General features: G+C 40.0%; 2 protein-coding genes across 2 annotated transcripts; both read right to left on the reverse strand.

Moving 5' to 3' along the window:
- Positions 1-4,946, reverse strand: LOC138205994 (carabin). Its single transcript, XM_069162404.1, has 9 exons — positions 4,768-4,946; positions 3,825-3,912; positions 3,619-3,726; positions 2,965-3,154; positions 2,508-2,633; positions 1,396-1,519; positions 604-673; positions 266-384; positions 1-16 (listed from the first exon to the last, which is right to left on the reverse strand). The coding sequence occupies exons 1-9, from the start codon at positions 4,908-4,910 to the stop codon at positions 1-3; spliced, it is 984 nt and encodes a 327-aa protein (XP_069018505.1). The 5' UTR covers positions 4,911-4,946.
- A 732-nt stretch (positions 4,947-5,678) lies between these two features.
- On the reverse strand, positions 5,679-11,797 carry olfml1 (olfactomedin-like 1). The gene is made up of 8 exons (XM_069162588.1): positions 11,303-11,797; positions 9,723-9,817; positions 9,421-9,611; positions 9,174-9,277; positions 7,900-8,091; positions 6,784-6,964; positions 6,148-6,307; positions 5,679-5,981 (listed from the first exon to the last, which is right to left on the reverse strand). Exons 1-8 carry the CDS (start codon positions 11,429-11,431, stop codon positions 5,825-5,827), a joined length of 1,209 nt encoding a protein of 402 aa, XP_069018689.1. The 5' UTR covers positions 11,432-11,797; the 3' UTR covers positions 5,679-5,824.
- Between the last annotated feature and the right edge of the window lie 9,965 nt (positions 11,798-21,762).

Here is a 21,762-nt window from a genome sequence, read left to right on the forward strand (position 1 = left end):
TTAGGGAATATCGTTACTGCGGGGGATGTAAGGATACAAACTAAGACTTCTTTCTTGACCAATAAATAGTTCTGCAACCCCCACTTACACAAAAAGACGTTAAATTATCTTGGAAAATAAAATTTTTATAATTAAATTTAAACCATAAAAAATAAAAAAAAGAGTTCCCTTCCACTGAATGAAGCAGGGTTTGTCTAACTTGTACATTCATGCGTGTGTGTGTGTGTGTGTGTGTGTGTGTGTGTGTGTGTGTGTGTGTGTGTACATGCCGTGGAGAATGATGAGATCCCAGACAGCCAGGACAGAGTCCCAGCAGGGCAGGGAAGTGAAGAGAGTGAGGAACCACGGCATGACAAAGTGGACTGATAAGACTCCCACTGACTCCTGCAAGGGGAGGAGGAGAGGGGGGGGGGGCAGGAAAGGGTTGATTTGGCATTGACCAAAAAAAAAAAAAAAATGTATTCGAGACGTCTTTCACTGCCAACTTCATGTCAAATAAATTCCTGTCCTGACTCCCCATCCGCTACATAATAATATAATAACGCACCAAGGAGTGAATATTTTTAACGGGAAAAAAAAAAGTATAAATCCAGATGCACTCACCAGATGTTGGAAGAGCCGGGGCTTCCGGTGTTTCAGCAGCTGGTCGAACACCTTCACCTGATGTTGGACCCTGATTGAAAACCGGAGAAGAGACCCCAAGTTTTTTTTTTAGTTTTTTTTTACATTGGCTTGTTACAGGATTGAGGAAAGTTAAGTGTTTTGTGAATTTTAAAACAATGGAAATGCACAACAATTACATGACCACAGGAAAATGAAGATCTGAATCTTGAACTCTCAACGCTCGAATGCAAAATCCTGTGTTGCGGTAACAAACAAAAAAAATTGTCCGTAGCTTCCGGGTATGAAAAATGAGGCCGATGCGCCGGTGCTTTAAGCTGCAATACCACCGGGGGCCACTAGAGGGTGGCTCTGAAAAGCCTCCGACTCCGTAGACTCCCATTCAACTAGTCTCATAAAAATTCTCCACGGGTTATTTCCATGTTGTTAGCTAAAGTCGTTCCTGCTTTTTAGTTTTCTGGCGGTCCATCTGAAAATAATCCCGTCGTTTATTACAAAAAAAAGCCTCAAAACGACGTGTTTTTTTTAAGGGGCGTGTCTGTTTGATTGACAGGTCCGCGGTGCAGTCACATTACGGCTACGCCCGTTTCCTTGACTAAGTAGGATAAATCAGCGGTTTTCGTAACATCCTTTTCCTGTTACACTTAAAAAAGACAACAACAAAAAAAAACGGGAAAGACAAAATGTAACTTTTCTTAAGTTTGCACAAATCTCTGAATCTGTAATTTAGCTCAACTGAAAGCACATCGGACGCATTTTATAATCCGTTCTTACTTGGTGAGACTGAGGTCGAACAGGTCGGCCAGATATTTGGGTTTCTCCAACAACGCTGTCAGAGCCCAGAAGGCCTCTTCTTCTCCCAACTGCATCAGCAGCACCGCAGCTATGTAGGACATCCCTGTGAAACACACACACACACACACACACACACACACACACACAAAGAACAAAGTCTTATTAATATTGTACTTCCAAGAAGATGCTAAAACGTACGTGTATTAGATTTGATAGACGATATTACAAATGATTAAGGTTGCAGATTTAACGTGTTCCATTAAAACAGTTGAGTCGACGGAAATAGCTCAATAGTAAGAGCAGTGTGGCACACTGTTGAAAAAAGGCGGCAGAATGTAACCTCAATATATATTGTGCAGCTATTTATATCTGTGCTCAGCATTATTTATACATACACCTGTATTCATTATGACTACCGCTGTTAAAAGCCAAAAGAAGCAGCACGAAGGGATGCAACATCCATAATTTGATCAATTTTTAAAAGGAACTGCATACAACCAAGATATATTATAAAAAGGGAATTTGTCTATTTGGTCCTCAATTTGAGGATTTTCATAGTTTTTCTGTCTATTGTCACACATCAGATCTGCAAAAGCACAAACATTAATTATAGTTTAACCACTAAACCACTAAAATTAAGAGTAAAATACAAAAAGAGCGGCTGATGATGCAGATTTCCACCACAATAAATAAATAAATAAGTAAATCAGCGTTATTAAAATCTATTTTTTAACAATTTTATTTAAAACTTGAACTTAGCATTCGTGATTTTTTTTTTAGTTCAGCATATTTGCATACATCTCTTTTTGAGCAGAGAAGAGGAGGAGGTATCCATCCTTTATATTAATGGTTCTCTACCTCCATCGTGTGGTCGTATTCTGTACTGCAGCTGCCTCCATTTAAAAAAAAAAAAAAAAAAAGTGAATGAGGTAAACACATGGTAGGATCAGGGGCAGATAACCTGTTCATGATCAATTCAACATTACTTGAATAATAATGTTGAATTAAAAAAGAGGTGTCAACTTTATCCTGTTTAAAGTCATATTCTTAGACACCAATCGACGCGAACAAGTAAAAAATAAACTCTGTACCTTGGCTGTATCCGACCTGCGGGTTGTACTTGGCGTAGGCGATGAGGACCCTGAAGAGTTTAGCCTGACCCTCGATGGCCTCGGGGCTCTCTCCCATCAGGGAGCGGTGAGTCGGGAAGGAACGCTCTGCAGAAGCACTCAAATTAATATAAAAGTACACAACATTTTTTTTTCACACCCCTTTACATTCATTTCCATTAAACTCGACCGTGATCCTGACATACAGACGACAGCAACTTTCCACGTAACGCCGTCGTATTTACGTTCTTGACTTCAAGTTACGACCAGCGGAGGAGTTAGTTCCCGAATAATTTTTTTTTTTTTAAAAAGGATCAGTTGCGCAACAAACCCACGGTAATAACACAAGTTATTAATGAAATATTTGCACAGCCCAAAACAAAGAGGCGGCAACTATATCCTGTTCAAAGTCCGCCCGCGTCGCTTTGTTTGAACTCACGCAGGTCCAGGGCGATCTGTCTGAACAGCGTGATGTCGTCGGCGGAGTAGCGGTGGCGCTCGGAGGAGGGCGGCCGCTGGTTCAAGTCCAGGTCGTTCTGGGTGTCGCTCAGCGTGGCGATGGCGGACAAAATGCCGTACTCGCTGACCCCCAAGTCCACCAGAGGCCCTCGCACCTCGGACAAGCACGTCTGTTGAGGAAAAAATATAAACAGATATATATATTAAATTCTATATATATAAAATTGAATTTAACCTCCAATTTTACTATTAAAAGAATAATTTTGTGCCAAAAAGTGACAAATCAGTTCGTCCACAAAAGGTTTTTAGTTCTGAGAAAAACTGTGAAACAACTTGCAGTTTTACACTTTTGTATAAAAAGTGTAAAACTGGTGTGCAAGTTGTTTCACAGCTGGTGTTACGGCGCCTGTAGAAAATACTCCCCCCAAAAAACCAACGAAGGTTATGATAAAAAATAAAAGCTCGGATAAATGTTGTTTAATTGACCCCAGTGACCCCGTACAGGACCGAGTGGGTATCGATTATAGATGGATGGATAAATATTAATAACTTCGGCGTGGCAGAAAAGCTTTTTTTTATTTATTTCCAACTCCACATTTTCTTTTCACACATTATCAGGACTTTTCTTTTCCACCTGGTAGTTGAAGTCGCTGGCTTCTCTCAGGCCGTCGACAGCGAGAAGACACTTCCACACTCGTCCTCGCAGGCTCGGAGGAACGCCCGTCCGGATAAATCGCTCGATCTGGAAAACACCAGTAAAGAGGAGGGTCGGGAGGGAAAGCGTGATGTTTTGACCCTACCTGTCTGTCTTGTCTGTCTTGTCTTGTCTGTCTGTCTCACCTGGCTCTTGCATATGAAGCTGGCTCCATTCCAGTAGCTGAGCAGCTCACACAGCTCTTTGACCCGCACTGAGCTCATCTGGGGGTAGCTGACAAAAAGACAACAATGATGAGTTACATATTCTCACTTCTGTAGAGAAAAAAAAAAAAAAATCACTGGACTTTGAGTGCATAAAATACAACTTAAAAAAACAAGTTCTTACGCATCTAATTTCTTTTCTATATTTGTTTTAAATGTTCCTTTCTATCTGTTTTTCGGTCAAACACTGCATGTAATTCTCTCGCTGTAAAGCACTTTGAGCTGCATTTCTTGTATGAAAGGTGCTATACAAATAAAGTTTATTATTATTATTATTATTATTTCTATGCTGACTCCAGGAAGTATTCAAATACAAGTTATTGTTGTTTTTATATGATTGTGCACGTGTGTGTGTGTGTGTGTGTGTGTGTGTGTGTACATTTGTGTTGCTTTTGTCAGGATAGATGTATTGAATTATTATAGGCAGCAAATTATTGGACTTCAAATTTTTTATGAATGAAATACTGCAAGTATGTCGTAAGCGATGCATTTTTAAATAATGTAATCAAGTTAGTTCCTTTTGGACACTTCTGACTTACAAGAACCATGCAGTCATGCAGAACAAAGTTTTAAACGTGTTTCATACCACTGACTTTTAAAAAAAAAAAAAAAAAAAAAAAAAAAATATATATATATATATATATATATATATATATATATATATATATATATATATATATATATATATTTAGTGACGTCTCCTGTTAATGAACGTTAAACGACCGAATGAAATGAATGCAATGAAACGCACCATGCAAAAAGTGAAGACTAAACTCATTTGAACTAATCTGCCCCTTTGGGACATGATAATTAAGCTTATTCAGCTCAGCTCAATGTTAGTTTGTAAAGAAGCGAACTTTTAAACCTGTATTCGTGAGACCGGTGATGAAGTTTTTGGTCCTTTCTTTTAATGAGAGCAAAGCCGAACTCGTCGAAACGCCACTTTTCACTCCGCCGTCTACTTGTGGAGCTTCTCCTGCTGGCGTTACCGCCGCTCGTTGTCTTCATAGTGTTTGGTTTTGTTGTTTTTAAATAAAAGGCAACGTGTTTTAAACGCCGTCTCGAAGAAGAAAGGCAAAGCGTCCCGCACCCGCTGTCAAATTCAACGGTCGCCCTGGGACCGCCCCCTTTTACGACGTCATCGCCAAACTGGAAAATGGGCGGGATTTAACGGAGCCGGTTTTAACCCGTTAATGACTGGACACTTTACTTTTGGTAGGTTAAATGGTGGACTTGGGGAAACCACGACGCTTGCTGTTAGAAGCTGTACACGTGACGAAAGCCAAATATATTTAGCATAAAGGGAACATCTGTGAGCCAACTGAAGGACAGTCTGAAGGACAAGGACTTGTAAAAATGCTCCATTCAAGGGTTTGGTGATTGTGTAAAAATGACTTGGGAGATACAACTGAGTCATACCACCATATATACTGCCAATGCAGGTGTTTTTTTGTTTGTTTTATTATTATTATCATAATTAAAATTAATATTATGAGAAATCACTGCTGCAAAACAACAGTTTTGCCTTTTGCAATTTCTGCCCAAAAGAGTTTAATCTGTAAGGAAATGAATCATCAGAGTGAAAGAATTACAATTATTCTGAGAGCAAATGAGAAAAAGCAGAAATCGGACAAATTCAACTCAAAGAAATATATAATTATATCCAACTCCCTCAAACCAGGAGGGGGCGACATTTCACTACTTAAAGCTGATTCCCATGTATTTCCTACGATCTTAATCAGACACAGGCAACAATATAAATTCACAAAGTGGCACTTGAATGATATTTATTGTGGTGATACAAAGCATAAAGACAGCATCCATTGCCAGCAAAGGATCACTAATATTGTATGATTTTGGATTATTCTTGACACTACAGGTTTTGATACAGGATACGGCGCGAAAACTGTCAGACGCCGACGTCACTCTGCGACGGCCGGCTCGTTCCTGCGCGTCTCCACTTTGTATATCGTCTGGTATCCGTCGTCCCAGGCGTACAGCTGTTTGTCTCCCGGGTGGTAGTGGATGCTGCTGTGGCTGGTGTAGCGCTTCGGGAAGAACATCACGGGACTCTCGCCGCTGTCCCGCGGATGGCGGACGAAACAAAAACCACAAAAAAAAAAAAACGCTTTAGATTTCGTTTGCCATCATAATATCGATAAAACCATTTTTATTGGTACGTTTGATAGTTGAAGCATGTTTATGGCAGCGTACAGTGTGCGCGCGTGATGGCGTGTAAGCCAACCTGTGGATGGTGTCGTGGATGTCGTACAGGCACTGTACGGTGGAGCGTCCTCCGTAGCGCGTGTTGTAGACCACGTAGAGGGTCCCGCAGATCAGGAAGGCTCCTTCAGCATCACGGCTTCTACACTGCGTGTCCCAGGTATACTCTACCGCCAAAGTTCCTGATATAGAAACCAAAAAAAAACAACCAAAAAAAGCAAAGATGGAATTTGCTGAGCAAGCACTTTTGTTCCTACGTGGCATTTCAAATGGCGCTGACGCTAGCTATTTTTGAGTAGCATAAGTATTTTTCTCTCTTTTTTTTTTTTTTTTACTTTTCGTACGTACTGCGATTTTAAAAAGTATTTGGGAGTACTTCATCATAAAAAAATGCGCTTTGAACTTTGACCCTCTCGGTCATATCCGTCGCGGTCCGTCGTAAAAAGGAAAAGAACGCGATTTGGAACGATTCTTTTTAATGCTTCTTCTTTCTTTTAGTGGGCGGAGCCTCAGCGCCACCAACTGGCAGGTTCGGCATCTTTTTGGCGTACTTAATTTCACATACTACGTACCGGGACGTACTAAATCTTTTTCTGGCCCGGGCTGACTCCATGACCCTCCCTGATGGAGATTTTGTGCAACGCAGGTACTCGCCAACCTTTATCCAGTTTGGTGATGACCAGGTTTCCTCCGTACTCGGGGTCGGCATGGATGACCCAGAGGCCGAGTTCATCCACGGCCAAGTCCAGGTAGGTGTTGGGATTCAGGCTGTAGACGGGCAGGCGACCCGCTCCCGGGACAAGCGTGCTGTCCACCACCGTGCCGTTCAGCAGGTCTACCTAAAAGGTGACGCAAACTCATGGAAATGACACAAATTTACCAAGTACCACCAAGTAAGAACGGATTTTAAAAAAAGAATTAGAGGCAGCGTGGTACGTGCTAAAATGCTTATAATAACAAGGCTAACGTGTTGGTATTTAGCAGGTAATGCGTATCATGTTAACAATCTTCATTTTTGATTGTGTCAGCATCCTTTCATCCGTCCATTCTCTTCCGCTTATCTGGGTTCGGGTCGCCGTGTCCTCCATTGTGTTAGCATGCTCAACCTTTTCGCTGACTGATGAGATATAAAGCTACAGCTAATGGAAATGATTATTTTTTTTTCTGTCTGAAAAATGTTAAGTTTTTAGCTACAAATGGTAATATAATAATAATATCATAATAATTAAGAGATAATTTGTCTTTTTAAAATTTCCCGGCAATCCACCCAATTCTTCTTAAGAGATTCCAGACAATCCTCAAAGACCTATTAAAGAATATTAGAGCGATGTGGCTATGGGTCTTTTTTATTAATCCGTTCTATGTTTTGGAAGTACTATTTCTGCGTAAACCATCTGTGGCAAATAAATCTGCTTCAAATCGACCCAAAGTGTCGGCTTCACTGGAAACAACATTGTTTTGTTTGGCATCGTGACCTCAGCGAACACGGAGGAGCAGAGGACCAAACACCAACTCCCAACGACTGACACCTCCTTAAAGTGAGCAGACTTCCAGCCGGCTTCGACTCAACACTCGTACGAAGTCGGCCTCAGATTGGTAAACCGTAATCAGCAGTCAGTCGCAGTTGCTTTGTAACTGTTGCCAAACAACGGGAACCAATTTGACCCCCTTTTGTACTTGTAGACTAACAAAGAAAGGCCTTGATGGGCAGCACACATATACATGTACAGTATGAGTGTTGTTGGTTTTTTTTTCCTTTACATCGGTCACGAACCTTCAGTATTTGGTTGGGTGTATCGGCCTTGTGGCAGTAGAGGAATCCGTTGTAAACCACGTGACCTGTACCCTGCCAGTGAAGAGGAAGACGCACCACCTTTTCCGGAGGCGCAAAAGTCCTCTCCGTGAAGCTTTGCAGGGAAACGTACTCCAGCACCGTGTCGTTACGAATTCCACTGAGCAGGTAGACCTGGAAGATTTTTTTTTTTTACAGGAGTGAACGTATGTATTATTTTACGTTCATTCCTTTGTTACAGTATACTCCAAAAAAAAAATAATTCAGGGGCCTAGTAAATATCACAAAAATAGAAAAAGTTGAATCACATAGAAAAAAATGTCTGAATATCACATAAGTGATTGTTTGACTTGGACATACCAAAAGAAATGCTTAAAAATTTAACAATTAATTTGGAGTGAAATTGACTTCTGTTGGATAGGATATTCTCAGTAAGTTTTGGAATTCATAATCTCCGTGTCTGCCAGTGAACTGATGAAAACAAACCGGATATTTAATTATTTATGCATTTAAGAGTAAAAAAAAAATGTGAAAATAAATTAAACAAGCCATCACTTGTAATCTAATTTCAGATTTTTACATTGAGTTAAAGTAGTTTTGTGTGGGATGCATTTTTCTGTATTTCAGCACAATGTATTATTATTATTATGATTATTATATTTCTGTACCCCAGCCCATATTGAACAGGACATGGTCACAATGACCCAATTATTCACATCTCTATATAACTATTGAAGTCGGGTTTTTTTGTTTTGTTTTTTGGCCATTTGCGCGCAGCTGTAAACATAACATTGATACTTCATAAAAAGTTGATTTAGCGAACCAGTTAGCAAACAGCATATATTTAACAAACATATAGTGGCACCATTATTCTTAATATTAATATTCTAGATTCAAAATTTGTTCTTTTTACCTGCCAAATCCTAAATGTTCGAATTTACCAGCTAGTCGCAAACCTGAGGACGGAAACCAAAACAATGAAAGTTGGGGGCCGTAAAACCAAAACAATGAGCTGAGAGAGGATAAAGTGCTTTGTAGTTGGTGATGATGCTGTGTGGTTGCGTCACTGCAAGCAAACTACGTCCCATCATCGAATGACCAGATTTAAAGAATGGATGTTGCTCATAAAGAGCAAATTAACCCCCCAAAAAACATCTGTTACAGACAGAAAAAAAACCAAAACCCAGCTGTCTCTCTACTGCAAACACTCAAATATTACAGTAATTTTATGGTAAAAACAACAACAAAGAACAGACCTTTTCTGATCCCTCGGACGGGTCTTTGAACCAGGAACCGTAGGTGTCTCCCGCCTTCTTTACAATCTTCAGAGACTTAATTTGACTCAGAGCTGTGCTGCAGTCTGGAGACATCGGAGAGAAGACAACAAAGGAATAACATCAGTACATTATCTTCTTTTATTTCTTTCTACCTTTCCTGGCACTTCAAGCCAACCACCCTCACACACACTCACACACTACTGCTGAACAGGCACATTTCCTATACCGTTCTCCACTTTGATCTTGGCTTTCTTTTTCAGCTGGTCCAGCTCCGCAGCCTTTATCTGCTGCTCCAGCAGCGCCTCCTCCATCTCGATGTCAGACTGGGTGGGAATTTTGTTTTCCAGATACTCCAACTCTCTCTCGACCCGGTCGACGCGCGCAGACACGCCGTCCACCTGGCTCTTCGCCTCTGACCTATAAGAGCAAACCCATACTTATTTTTCTGGCGGTAAAATACTTCATTCATTACTGTCGTATTCCATATTTGGTCAAATGCTAAAAGGAGGGCTCTCGGGACGGGCCTACCTCACGACACTGAGCGTGGACAGATAGCCTCTGATTTCAGAGGAGAGGTCGTAGCTTTTCTGGGTGACGCTTCGCTCACATTGATTCAGACGCTCCTGATTTCATGGACGCAGAGAAAAAGGTGGTATGAATACAAAAATACAGCAACATATATGGAAATTCTGACAGAGGAAATATCAGACTCGTTCTCTCACAAGTGAAAAGGTTCATTTAGAAATGATAAAACACTCAATTCAATACATTCAGGAGTTGCTATAATGTTAGAAAACTGCAGTATAAACGATTTCTGACCGTTTTATCTTGAATGTCGATGGTTGTTCAGCAGATGTTCGCTATAGGCTTGCTTGAAGCAAAAACATGACATTTTCTGCCGCCGTGTCACTATCAAACATAACTTTTTTAAGAAGAAAAAAATACATTTTTCCTCCAAAAAATTACAAGTTAACCTCAAAAAGTAATAAAACAGCCTTGCTCAAGTCATACAGTCAGGTTTTTTTGACGCCACAGTCTTATGCAGGTGGAAGCTACGACCTTCGTGAGTAAGTACGGCAAGTTACTTCGCTTGATCAACACCATCGCCTGTGTTGCACGCATTTTTGTGCAGATTGGCGGGTTCAACATGGACTTGAGCGGAGAGCGCACATCGAATAACCTCTCAAACCGGAGAAATTGGCAACGGAGACCCTGGAAAGGCTTCGGAAAGCCTACGGCAGGGAAGCAGCGAGCTGGCCGAGGTGCTTTGAGAAGCATTCGTCTTTTAAGAAGGGCAGAACGTCGCTGTCCAAGACCGGACGGTTCATCGGGTCAGAAGTGCAACCAGGCGGGTTTTATTTGGCATTCACGGGGTTTTACACCGCAAATTCATCATTATGAGGCATCTGAGGGAAAAGATTCGTTGTAGAAGTTTCTCGCCCTCAACAGCATTTGGAGCTTTCCATCTCCTCCTAACTTTCAAGCAACTTTTTTCTGTTCCCCCGAAAATTTGACACAAAAGTTGATATTTCCTTAAGTTTCGCGTCCATGGTGAAATTGCAATTGCAAACGTACCAGTGGTCACAAAAACACGTATAACTCAGGTGCTGATTCTGATCAAGCGACTTAACTTCGAACATTTACTCATGAAAGTCGTTGCTTCCCTCTGCTTCATGCCGTGCCGCGCTCCTTTCTTGTGCAACCAGAACTGTTTCACAACATTTCGACTGCCCCTCCTACTTATGACCGTTGGCTTGTGGTGACTAATGTTGAAATCTCATGTTGTTACTCCAGTACAGCTGTTCGAACAAAACAATAACTTCAGAGTTCTTCCCACTAAATAATTATACTTTAAAATGCTACATAATTAGCATTTGTGCCACTAAAATGCCCTAAAAACTAAATACATATTGCAGCCAGATCATTATACATTTTGAAAGTCTGACTTTTCTGACATTCGAGCGAGAAAAAAGCTTCTACAAAGTACAAGATAGTGGAATTGACTAACATTGTAAACGATATAACAACATGCTCCGATGTTTCTATCCTCCTGAGGGGATTCCGGCATTTGATGTTAAACTGAAGCAGCAGCTGCAGCAGCTACTTACCTCCATCTGAGCCAGTCTCCTCTCCAGGTACTGGATCATAAAGGTGTCCTGGGAGGATCCCTGGCTCTGGACTGAACCCACGGTCAGACACAGAGATAAAAGAAAGACGGGAACCACTCGGCCTGACATTGCTTTCACTTCTCTCGATAACTCAGCCCCAGAAATATCTGCAGCTGCGGTTGCTGGTTCTGCCTCTGAAATGCCCTGTCAGTGATAATGAGGCCTTTTCCTGTATTCCCGTAGCGCTCCTGCAGCGTAGAGCCTCAATGAAAGAGTCTTCCAAGATCAATCCTTGTGGCTTCAGTCACACTTTGCAACAGTTTTGCTGCGTTGAAAACAGGTCCTTGATTCTCCTGCTGTGTTCAGTAAATGTTTTAATCCTGTTGGAGTTGTAGCTCCAGACCTCTCTGCTATGTTTTCTTTAATCAGTCGCAGCTCCAGTGGGATTTTGGAGCCAAGTGAACTTCACCCACAATCCCTCCCAGTTTCTTTCTATTCCAAAGAAATCTCTCCCACCCTTCCTCTCTCTGGAGTTTGAGGTATGAGAGAGAAAACCAATAGAGGAGGGGGAACTAAAGGGAGCGAGAGAGAGAGAGACACTGAGCTAGAAATAACCAAAACAGTTTATACCCTACCGGTCAATCCAGCAGTTTTTTTTGGTTTTCTTTTGTAATAATCTCCAGATGGTCCACTGACACGTCCTCAGTTCTCCCACCGAGCAGAAGGTGGTCCAAAAAAGTTGCTGGCTGTAACAAAAATGAGTGCATCATCCTGTGTAAAAAAAACTACAGTTAATAATATTCAAATTGCAACTCAAGTCTACAGCTTTTATTTTGAAATTATTTGACATAGCCGCAAAGCTATTATTACATCATCACTGTAGTTTCAAGTCATGCTATTATCTCATATTTTCAACATATCGCTAAGTAATGGTGCAACCAGGTATCACGGCAAAATGTGAAATGGACAGGTTTTGGCCTGTCTAGGCGTGACAATTACACATTTTCCTGTAGTGGACGAAAAAGGAAACCTACTTCACACGTAGAGCCGTGTGATTTAGAGGAAAATGAATCTTGTCGCTTAAACACGTGGTTAGGGAGAAAAAAAAAACAACTCAAAAATGTTAGCACCTCTTGGATTTAAACTTAATTGTACCGCATGGCAGTCTGTCACTAATGTCACCCATTAAACTTCTTGATACTGCCAAAAAATATCCTTTGTTGCCTCGGCATCACATGACATTTACGTACGTTTAATTTTCACGCTTCCAAAACATGTTAACTGTCACGCCGAAACAGGGCAAAGCGTGTCTATTTCACGCTTTGTCGTGATACCAGATTGAATGGTGATGCAGTTACTTTATGAAATACTATAAACAGATATCTGACTCTGTAACTGTGCGGTTACAAATCATAGTACCACTGCTGATAATCCGGATGATATTTTGACAGATTTAAATCCAAAAACTGTCACTACCATTATAGATTATTCTTGGACGGCAGCTGGTTTTTGACAACTTTTATCTCCATCTGGTGCTCCTTTTTTTTTTTTATAGCCACCTGGGCCTGTTTCTTGTGCTTTTTTTATGATGACACACAACATCTGGTTTTCATTCTGGTGTTGGCAGTTTCCCTTCAATCTGGTGCGTATTAAACACAGAGCTCTGCTTGGAGTGTGAGCTGCATGCGAAATCCGGATAATAGAGTATAAGACATGAACACACTCAGGAGGCAAAATTCTATGAAAAGTTTATGCTCCGTCATGACTCTGATGTTATAGCAGGCCTCTACCATGAGATGGAGCCACAGCACAGCAGGAATACCACCACATGCTGTGACATAGGAGCTGTCCTCATCATTTCCTATTCCCCCCCCCACCCCCCTTTTTGCCTCTTTACCTGTGGTCTGTAATTATAGCCCGCCGCTAAATCCTCTGTGGGGTGCAGCGGTAATAACAAGGACCCGGTCCATGATCAGAAATGCACTCTGCTGCCGTGGTTTCCAAGTTTATTTGGCTTATATCCCTTTAAAACAAAACAATATCTCCCAGTGACTCCAAATTGTATGCGATTTCCTTTTTCAAACTGTTTCATTTTTGAAAAATCTTAAAAGACCTGCTGTCCACTGTCTCACAAGAAAAATAAGAATGATTCGAACATTTAGTAAAAGAGATGAAATATTAGGCTACGAAGAAGTAATATGTTTACTCTGCCACCTCGCATTATTTATCTAATTCATCTCACCATCCCCCTTATATTGGTGTGCAAGTTGCATGAAAAATGGAACCAAGTGCACCCACTAAAAAAAAGTAATTACACTGTGTTAGTAATTACTCTGCAGCTACAAGTAATTGATTCTTAAGCTTTAGTTAATGACTCATCCAAGTGATGTCAAAGAGGCCTTCCAACAACCACCAAGTTATCCCCACTCACAAATCAAATATCCAAAAATGAGACACAAAGCGGTTTAACAAACAGCCGGCACGCAGTTGGCTTCAGAGTTCACAAACCCTCCAAATGTAATTCGACTTCAGCTCGACGCAAACCTCAAGACAAACTAAAACCAACAAAGACCAGACAAACCACACGTATCAGAAATATTTCCACCGAACTGCACCGATTATTTTTTTTTTACACTAGTGTGTTCTTGTACCAAAACCAAACATTTAGTTTTATTTAGTACAATTTGCACAGAAAAAAAACAAAAGGGGAGAGAAATAAAAGTTTGGTTGACAACTTGGATGGAGAGGTATGGGAAGCACATATGGAAAATAATGGATAACATGACTGAAGAAATTTTTCATGAGTTCAGTACCTGAGGTAAAGTTAAGGTCAAGATTTTCCCTTGATTAAAGTGACCAGATTTCTTTTCACCGCAGCTTTACAATCTTGCCGGCTGTGGACTACAAGCACATGTGGACACACACACGCACAGACACACACACACACACACACACACACACACACACACACACACACACACACACACACACACACACACACACACACACACACACACACACACACACACACACACACACACCCTGACTACACATTGACACACAATGATATGTAACCTCATGAAAAATTCATTTCAATTTGCGGAGGAGTCCTATAAAATATCCATAGAGTCTCAGCAAGCCATCTGACTGGGCTCGCATTCTGGACTGACAGGACTAATCCCAGGAGCTTTGTGTGTGTGTGTGTATCCATGAATCTGTATTTATGTAAGACATAGGTATGTTTATAGTATGTTTGCTCATATTTACTCTGCTTTTCTACGTACTGTATGTATTCATATGGATATGACTGATCTTTGTTTCCATCTATATGTACTTTTGTGAATGTGTTTACATTTACTGTACGTGTTTATGTGCTGTGCAGTAGCGTGTGTGCGTGTGCGCTTCCATGTGCATGTCCTGCATGTGTGTTTGAGTGATTGAGTGACTGATGCCAGCTTCCCCGCCACCCTCTGTCTCTTGACCTTTCCTTCCCGTCTTTGTGTTTGGCAGATGATGAGGTTTTAATGCCAGCCAGCGCAGACAGGTTCCACCTGGATACAGCTGAGACTGAACACTGTGGAGGACTGAAAGTGCAAAAACATTTTTTTTTTTTTTTAAATCACATTCATGATCCTTTTTTGTAATTATTTCTTTACTCACATTTCAATTAACTCATTCAATTTTTGTTTTTTGTAAAAAACAAAATTTTTAAACGTTATTCTGAAGATTTGTGAAGCGACTCATCCACCACCAATACAAGCAGTCACTTTCTGATCAATAACATAGAGAAACTGGTCGAGATAAAACTAGTATGAATGTACAACCTTCCGTGATATGAAACTTTTTAATTGCATGTGAGCGCAGAACCAGACAGGCCTTTTAGAATTTATAAATGCGAACAGTTTATGTTGGTTAGTCACACTGAAATTTTGGTCCACACCAAAAAAAAACTTGATTGGATTGCCATGATTTCATGTAGCTTTTATTCATGGTCCCCAGAGGATCGCAGTAAATCCTTGTTTAGATATTCCTTAAATAAATACCTTGATATTTTGTAAAGATCACAACAACTTGTATGACTGTATGGCAAAGACCGGCCAGTGTAAAAACAAGTTGCGATTTTATGTGGGTTTATGTGTGGAACAATTTCTTGGACAAAACTCCAGAAAATAAAACAAATTAACACCCATAAAGCCACAACTGGTTGCTGTTTTTTTACACTTTGGTTTTAGTGGTGCATAAAAATGTGAAAAATAACATGTTAATAAGCTGTTTTCCCTGACTATTACTTACCATTTTGCGTGAAATATCTTAACACATTTTGCAAAGAGTTTCTTCAAATCTGATAGAGGTATTCGTGCACAGAAAAAAAAAAAGAAGTCAAAACTGTCCACTACCTTTCATCCAAAAACATTTTCAAATTGACATTTCCATCATTTCACCTCAGCTTCATTAGGGGTTCAGTGCTAATACGATGATGAACGTGGTAAACATTACACCTGCTAAACATCCGCACGTTGCCATTAGCCATTAGTGGACATGTTAACATGTTGAACCTTAACACAAGGCAGCACGACCTCACACAGCAGCTAGCGTGGCAGTAGATATTATTCTCATTTCTCCTTATTATCCCCGTCCTCGTTACTCACTTCTTCGTATTCTGTACGTCACCTAATCTTTCCCAGTTAATATGGCGATATCTGCTGTGTGCCAAAGCTCCCCTTGTTCTTAACATCATTTCACAACTGCTCCCTAACCTTCCCTTCTCCATTATCCCTCACTCTTTCTACTTCATCTGTCTCTCTCTCTTTCTCCGTGGGTCGTCTGACTTCCCGCGGTTCCACTCTTAAAAATTTCATTACCAGGACGCTTCCCTGCTGCAGCGTGCCAAGGTGAATGCCATGTCACCCCCCCAGGTATAGAAATTAATTAGGTTTAATACAGGTCCAATTTACTGTTAGCTCACTTCCCATTCCTCCTTTTATCCAAGGAAATTAGTCTCTTCTACATTTGCATTTGCTAGTTAGGTTATGTTTCGCATACAAGTAATAAATACCTAAAAAAATTTTTTTTTAAAAATGACAAACCTTGTAAGGATGTAATTAGACCAGACATAATAATACCATAAGTAGGTTAAACCTTCAAAGAGAACCTTTCTGAACAACTGCAAGCAAGAATATTAAGTATAACTTTGCCACGTGAGACCACATTAGGTTTCAGACGCAACGTATACCATCTCCTGCTTCTCCTGTTTTCTCTTCATTTAAATTAACCAATAAAGCAGAAATCCCAAAAGATTTGAAGACGTTTCCACTTCTTCATTTTCTCTCCGTACAAATGTTGAGACCACTTTTGCTTGAACTCTCTTCGACCTCGTGGCTCTCTGCCTCCCGGAGGATAAACTCTCAATCAGATGGAATTATTTCTGACTTGTAACATACTGCAATATTTTTGGTTAAAGGTATGTATGAAGTTTTTAATGTAGTTAAAAAAAAAAATTTAAAAAAAAAAAATCTTTTGCCAATCTACTTAGTTTCACATGAAATGACAATATTGATTAAAAAAAAAGTAGTGAATATTTAAAACCACACTGATTGATGTTTATATATTAATAATGGATTGAATGATGATGTATAAAATGGGGCACTTATGGTGGCAACAGTTCATCTCAGCTGCACACTGTATGCAATGCTCCAGCGTCTTCATACTTGTTTTTTGTGTTTATGGCCTGCAAACTGTACTGTTTTGTCTCAAAGCTCCATTTACCTTGTTTCCAGCTGTAGTGGGCTGCAGTTTTCAGTTAAAAAAAAAAAAAAAAGTCTCAGCTTCAGTCTTCAGTGTGATGATTGTCTGAAAAACCCTGTTTGCATTAAAGTTTACTCGGCCACTTGGAAAGGCGGACCAATCGGTGGTGGTAGAGCTAGATGCACGCACAGTTGTACAAATGTTAGCAAATATTGTGAAATTCAAGCCGGAGACTGCAAAGTCAGCAAAGCTCATTTACTGACATGGTGTTGAGAAAAGAAATGCTACGAGTGAGCTCCCTAATCTCCAGAATAATTAGTTACTCAAGGTATTTCAACTACAAAAATAAAGACTTTCTTAGAAACAGTTGTTTACACCAGGCATTGGTCGAATAAAGGCACAAACTTTGTTCGAGACGCGACTCATTAGTTGCTTGTCCAAAAAAAAAGTCACCAATGGGATAATTTGTCTTCATAGATTAATATTTCCACCCAATCAACAGTTATCTCAGACACAGCGATAGAGTAAATAATGGAACAGACGAAAAGAACTTTAATCATATGTCACCCTATTTAACTATATATTATTCAAAAACTTATTTGGAAAGGAGGCATCGTGTGCACGAAGTCTGCCTGCGAGGTCTTATTCGGGGAAAAGAAAATCTCTCGGCTTTGGGAGCTGTCCGCGGTGCTGAAATGAAATGTGTTCAAAAATCATTAATCGAAACACTATTGTCCTAACCTTTTATTTGCCATTTTCTACATCAGTTAGCCCCCCTCCCCTCCCCCCGAAGACTGCCATTAGCTTGATGTGTTTTGGTCACTGCACCCTTTTTTTGTAAAGTCTCAACACTGCGGTTCTCCGCATTGCAAATCGAACGTCTGGCACCTGTAGTCACAACATCTTCCATGGCGCTTACATCACATTTCACGCTCGTTACCTCGTTTAGTCACGACTTTTTAACATTTTTCTTTTTTTACTGTCTCGAACAGCGAGCAGTCTGAGTAAATGAAAAGCCGTGTCTAAAAAAGTGGAGTCGGCAAATGCATTTAAATCATCTTGCTAAGCAAGGGAATTTCCATCATGCCCGCTTCTGTGAGTTTTACATGATCCTCTGGTAAGCAATGTTACCACACCTCACCCACCCTTGTTTTCTCTATCCATTTCACCCAAATGTGAGACGATTTGAGGCAACACCTCCAGTCGGGGGCTCTACTGGGAGCAGGCTCTAAAAGCACAGGAGACATCAGACGTGCATTAGGACTGGACAGGATTATATCAGACGGCTATTAATTTTAGAAAGTGCAGAGACGGAGCAGTGCCGAAATCACCAAGTGGAAAGTAAGAAAGAAAAAAGAAAAAAGTTTTAACAAACAAAAATGAATCAAATGAAACAGAAAAAACTGGCAAAACATAACGAGGGCTCGATTGTAAATTTTGGATGATGATTGAAAGGTATTTGTGTTCTGTCACGGTGGACCTCTGAAGGAAAAGGAGAAAGTCCACTGTCCCTGTGCTGATGAGGAAAATTAGTTGCCATAGAGACTGGAGTGAGGTGTATGGGGTGTATGGATGACGGAATGCAATGGTAAGGTCACAGCATAGACAGTACAGACACACAGGTACAAACAGCGACACGTAAACCAGCGCATCACCGAGTGACCTTTTCAGTTTTTTCTCACGCCACAAATCACATTGTGGGAGACAAAACAACTCCTTTTTGCAAAAGAAAAAGGTTGCTTTCATGGTTGGACATCTAATTGGGAACTGAATACCCCCCCTCATATTCGTCCCGAACACTGACTTGCACCCTGAGAGTTCCTGAAAACTGCAAAAATAAATTATTGCTTATCTAAACTTCAATCTTATTTTTGTAGTTATGACCATCATTTCTCCAAAAAATAACAACATTACTGAGTGAGCTTGTGGCATTTGAGAACACTAGGTTATTGTTCATAACTCTGGCTCTCTGAGGCTGTATATGGACACAGCAGTGCTTTTAGCAAACATAAGTCTGCCAACATGCTCATACTGACAATGCTAACCATGCTACTTTCATAATAGTAATGGTACGGTGTCGATGCAGGAATAATGTTTCAGATAAAAGTAGTTTGCGCGTATGAGGAGGTTTTTCAGTTGTACAGCTCTTCTCTGAAATTGGCTTTGACATTAGCTTCGTAAAATACAAAAAAATAAAAACGCGAACGTACCTTCTGATTGACTTTCATCTTCTGGACCAAGGAATTACTGCGCCATTTTGTAAAAACTGGAACTGTTTGACTGAAATTTAAGCAGATAAAAATTGTATATTGATACAATACCAGTGGTCTCCCATGTTAAAGCCAGATGCTTGGTTGACCCATCCTACCACCCCGACTTCCTCCCTGTGTGGGCTTTGTTGCTCAATAACAGCATCCCACTACTTCCTGCTTTGCTCCAGACAGCCTAGAGTCATACTTTCTACAACCACTAGAGGGCTTTACGTTACTTGCCGCTTGGCTAATTCTTATATCTTTTGAGAGAGGACAGTCGCCTGTTTTTGTAACCTTTTTCAGACTTATTTTCTGTTTCTAGATCGCTTTCTTCTAAGTATAAACGTACTTGGCCAACAAATGTAACAAAATTAATGATGACGATTTTTCTTGTGAAAACAAAATATTTCTATTTGCATTTTTGGTTCCATCATCTTCGTGTTTACCTGCCAATAAAGTCAGAATTTCTTATCAGATTTGGTTGCAGCAATGTAACCTTTTTCAAGGAGCCTATCATATTTTCATATATAATAGCCAGCGCTGATTTTAATGATTCTTAATCACCCTATACAGTGTATACAGGAGGTAACCTGTGATATCTCGATCAAAGTATTATCTGAGTGTACGTTGAGACTTCTTTCCACTATGTTAAGCTAATTAAAGCAGCAATCAGGGAATATGTTTGTACGAGATAATATCTGTTTTCATAATTGCATCATACGCCTGAGCAGACATGCACTACCTTCACTTGCATCCACTTGATGTAAGAGCAAGTACATTATATTCAAGAGTAGATAATCAACTTATACAACAATTTTACTTAGCAGTCTCTTATATAGAGAAAAAAATATGCAGCTAGTCTGTTGGACTGTTGGATCAATTGGCAGGCCAATGTATAAATAGCAACACAAAGGCAAACAAACCCATACGTTGACATTTCTTGAATACACCAGAGCTCCAAACAAAGGTCCGCTACTGTATCTCCTGTCCATCGCAGCACTCCCAGTAAAGTGCTACTGCTAAGAGTTCATTTCCACTGTGGATACGCAGGAAACCACACCCTGCTAATAAGCAAATGCTCTCATTCATTCAAGGACAAACAAACATGCAATCAGCGGGGAATGCGGCTCGCTGAAGTGTGCTGTGTGCATCCAGGTGTAGCCATTGATCCCTGTAGAGAGTTTCAGTGGGAGAAAATCACACAACAGATGTTTTTTGTCTTTTGTTTTTTTTGGTATGTTTTTAGAAAAAAACAGATTTGAAAATGTGCAACTTGTTCTCTTTATTCTTTCAGGGTAATGTGCCTAAAGCCAAGCATACCCAACAATAGATTACTGTGTAAGGATATATGAAACGTACGTGACGAGATCTCTTTCAAAGAACATTTATAGGAACATTAGGACCTAACGATGTCTTGAGCAAACATTAACTGCTTCACTTTCTTTTAGTGTGTAACTGTATTTAAATATTGAATGCTTATATGTTATCTGTCTTAATTCTGGAAAGATTTTTTTAAAATAAAAAAGTAGCTCTAATCAAAGATTTATTAGAAAATATAACATTGAAAATCAGATGAGTTATGTCAAACAGTGAAAATTTTAATTTCTGCAATTTGAACAACTCACTGAATAAAATATCCAATTTTCCAAATACTTAAAAAGCAAACAGTAATTTAAAATTGAAAGCTATTGGTGGGAAAGGTACTTTTTTGTTTTTGTTTAGAGCTACTCTAATTTAGAGCTACTCTAATTTCAAAAACACCACACTTCCACCAAACCACGAGCATCTTCCAGCTTTTTGCTTTAGTTTGGCTCCCAGATTTCTGTTTTGAGTTTACCTTATTAACCTTATTTTTTTAAAAAAATAATATTGCAAACAGTTTTTGTAGAGTACCCATGTGGGAACATCAGTAAACTGCAGAGTCTAGCAATAGTTTCCATGTGAGGTATTTAGGGGACATCTGTTAATTGTGGCTACAGAAAACCACCTCGGCTACACTCTCCCCCTCTAAACCGCATGAAAACATTGATTGAATTGATGAAAATCGTTTTACTGTAATATGTGGTGTAACTTTTCCTTTTTCTTAAAATGGGTTTTATAAAATTGCCATTGACAGCAGTATAGTTTAGGAACAGGAATTAAAGTTAAAGTACCACTTTTTTTGAACAATAACCAGCCCTACTTCCCCCCCCTCCTCCCCCTCCTCCATTGCAACCGCAACACCAGAAAGGTGGCAGAAAGTTAGCTCAATATCTATTGACTGGATATCATGTGGCTACTGTCCAACTCAATCTGCAGGCTTAGAGGATAAAAGGGAGATCTGGATGGGCTTATGATTGCTTTGAAGGTCATCTCACATGGACAGGATGACTTTCTCTCTGTTTGAGGATAACTCTGAAAGAGGTGTTTGAAAAGTTTCTGACTATACAGAATTCTTTACAGGAGAATGTAATAAAGTCAGGC

The sequence above is a fragment of the Embiotoca jacksoni genome, unplaced genomic scaffold (assembly GCF_022577435.1).
Source record: "Embiotoca jacksoni isolate LCO1_2020_lvr unplaced genomic scaffold, fEmbJac1.0.p SCAF_3, whole genome shotgun sequence".
Lineage (NCBI taxonomy): Eukaryota > Metazoa > Chordata > Actinopteri > Embiotocidae > Embiotoca > Embiotoca jacksoni.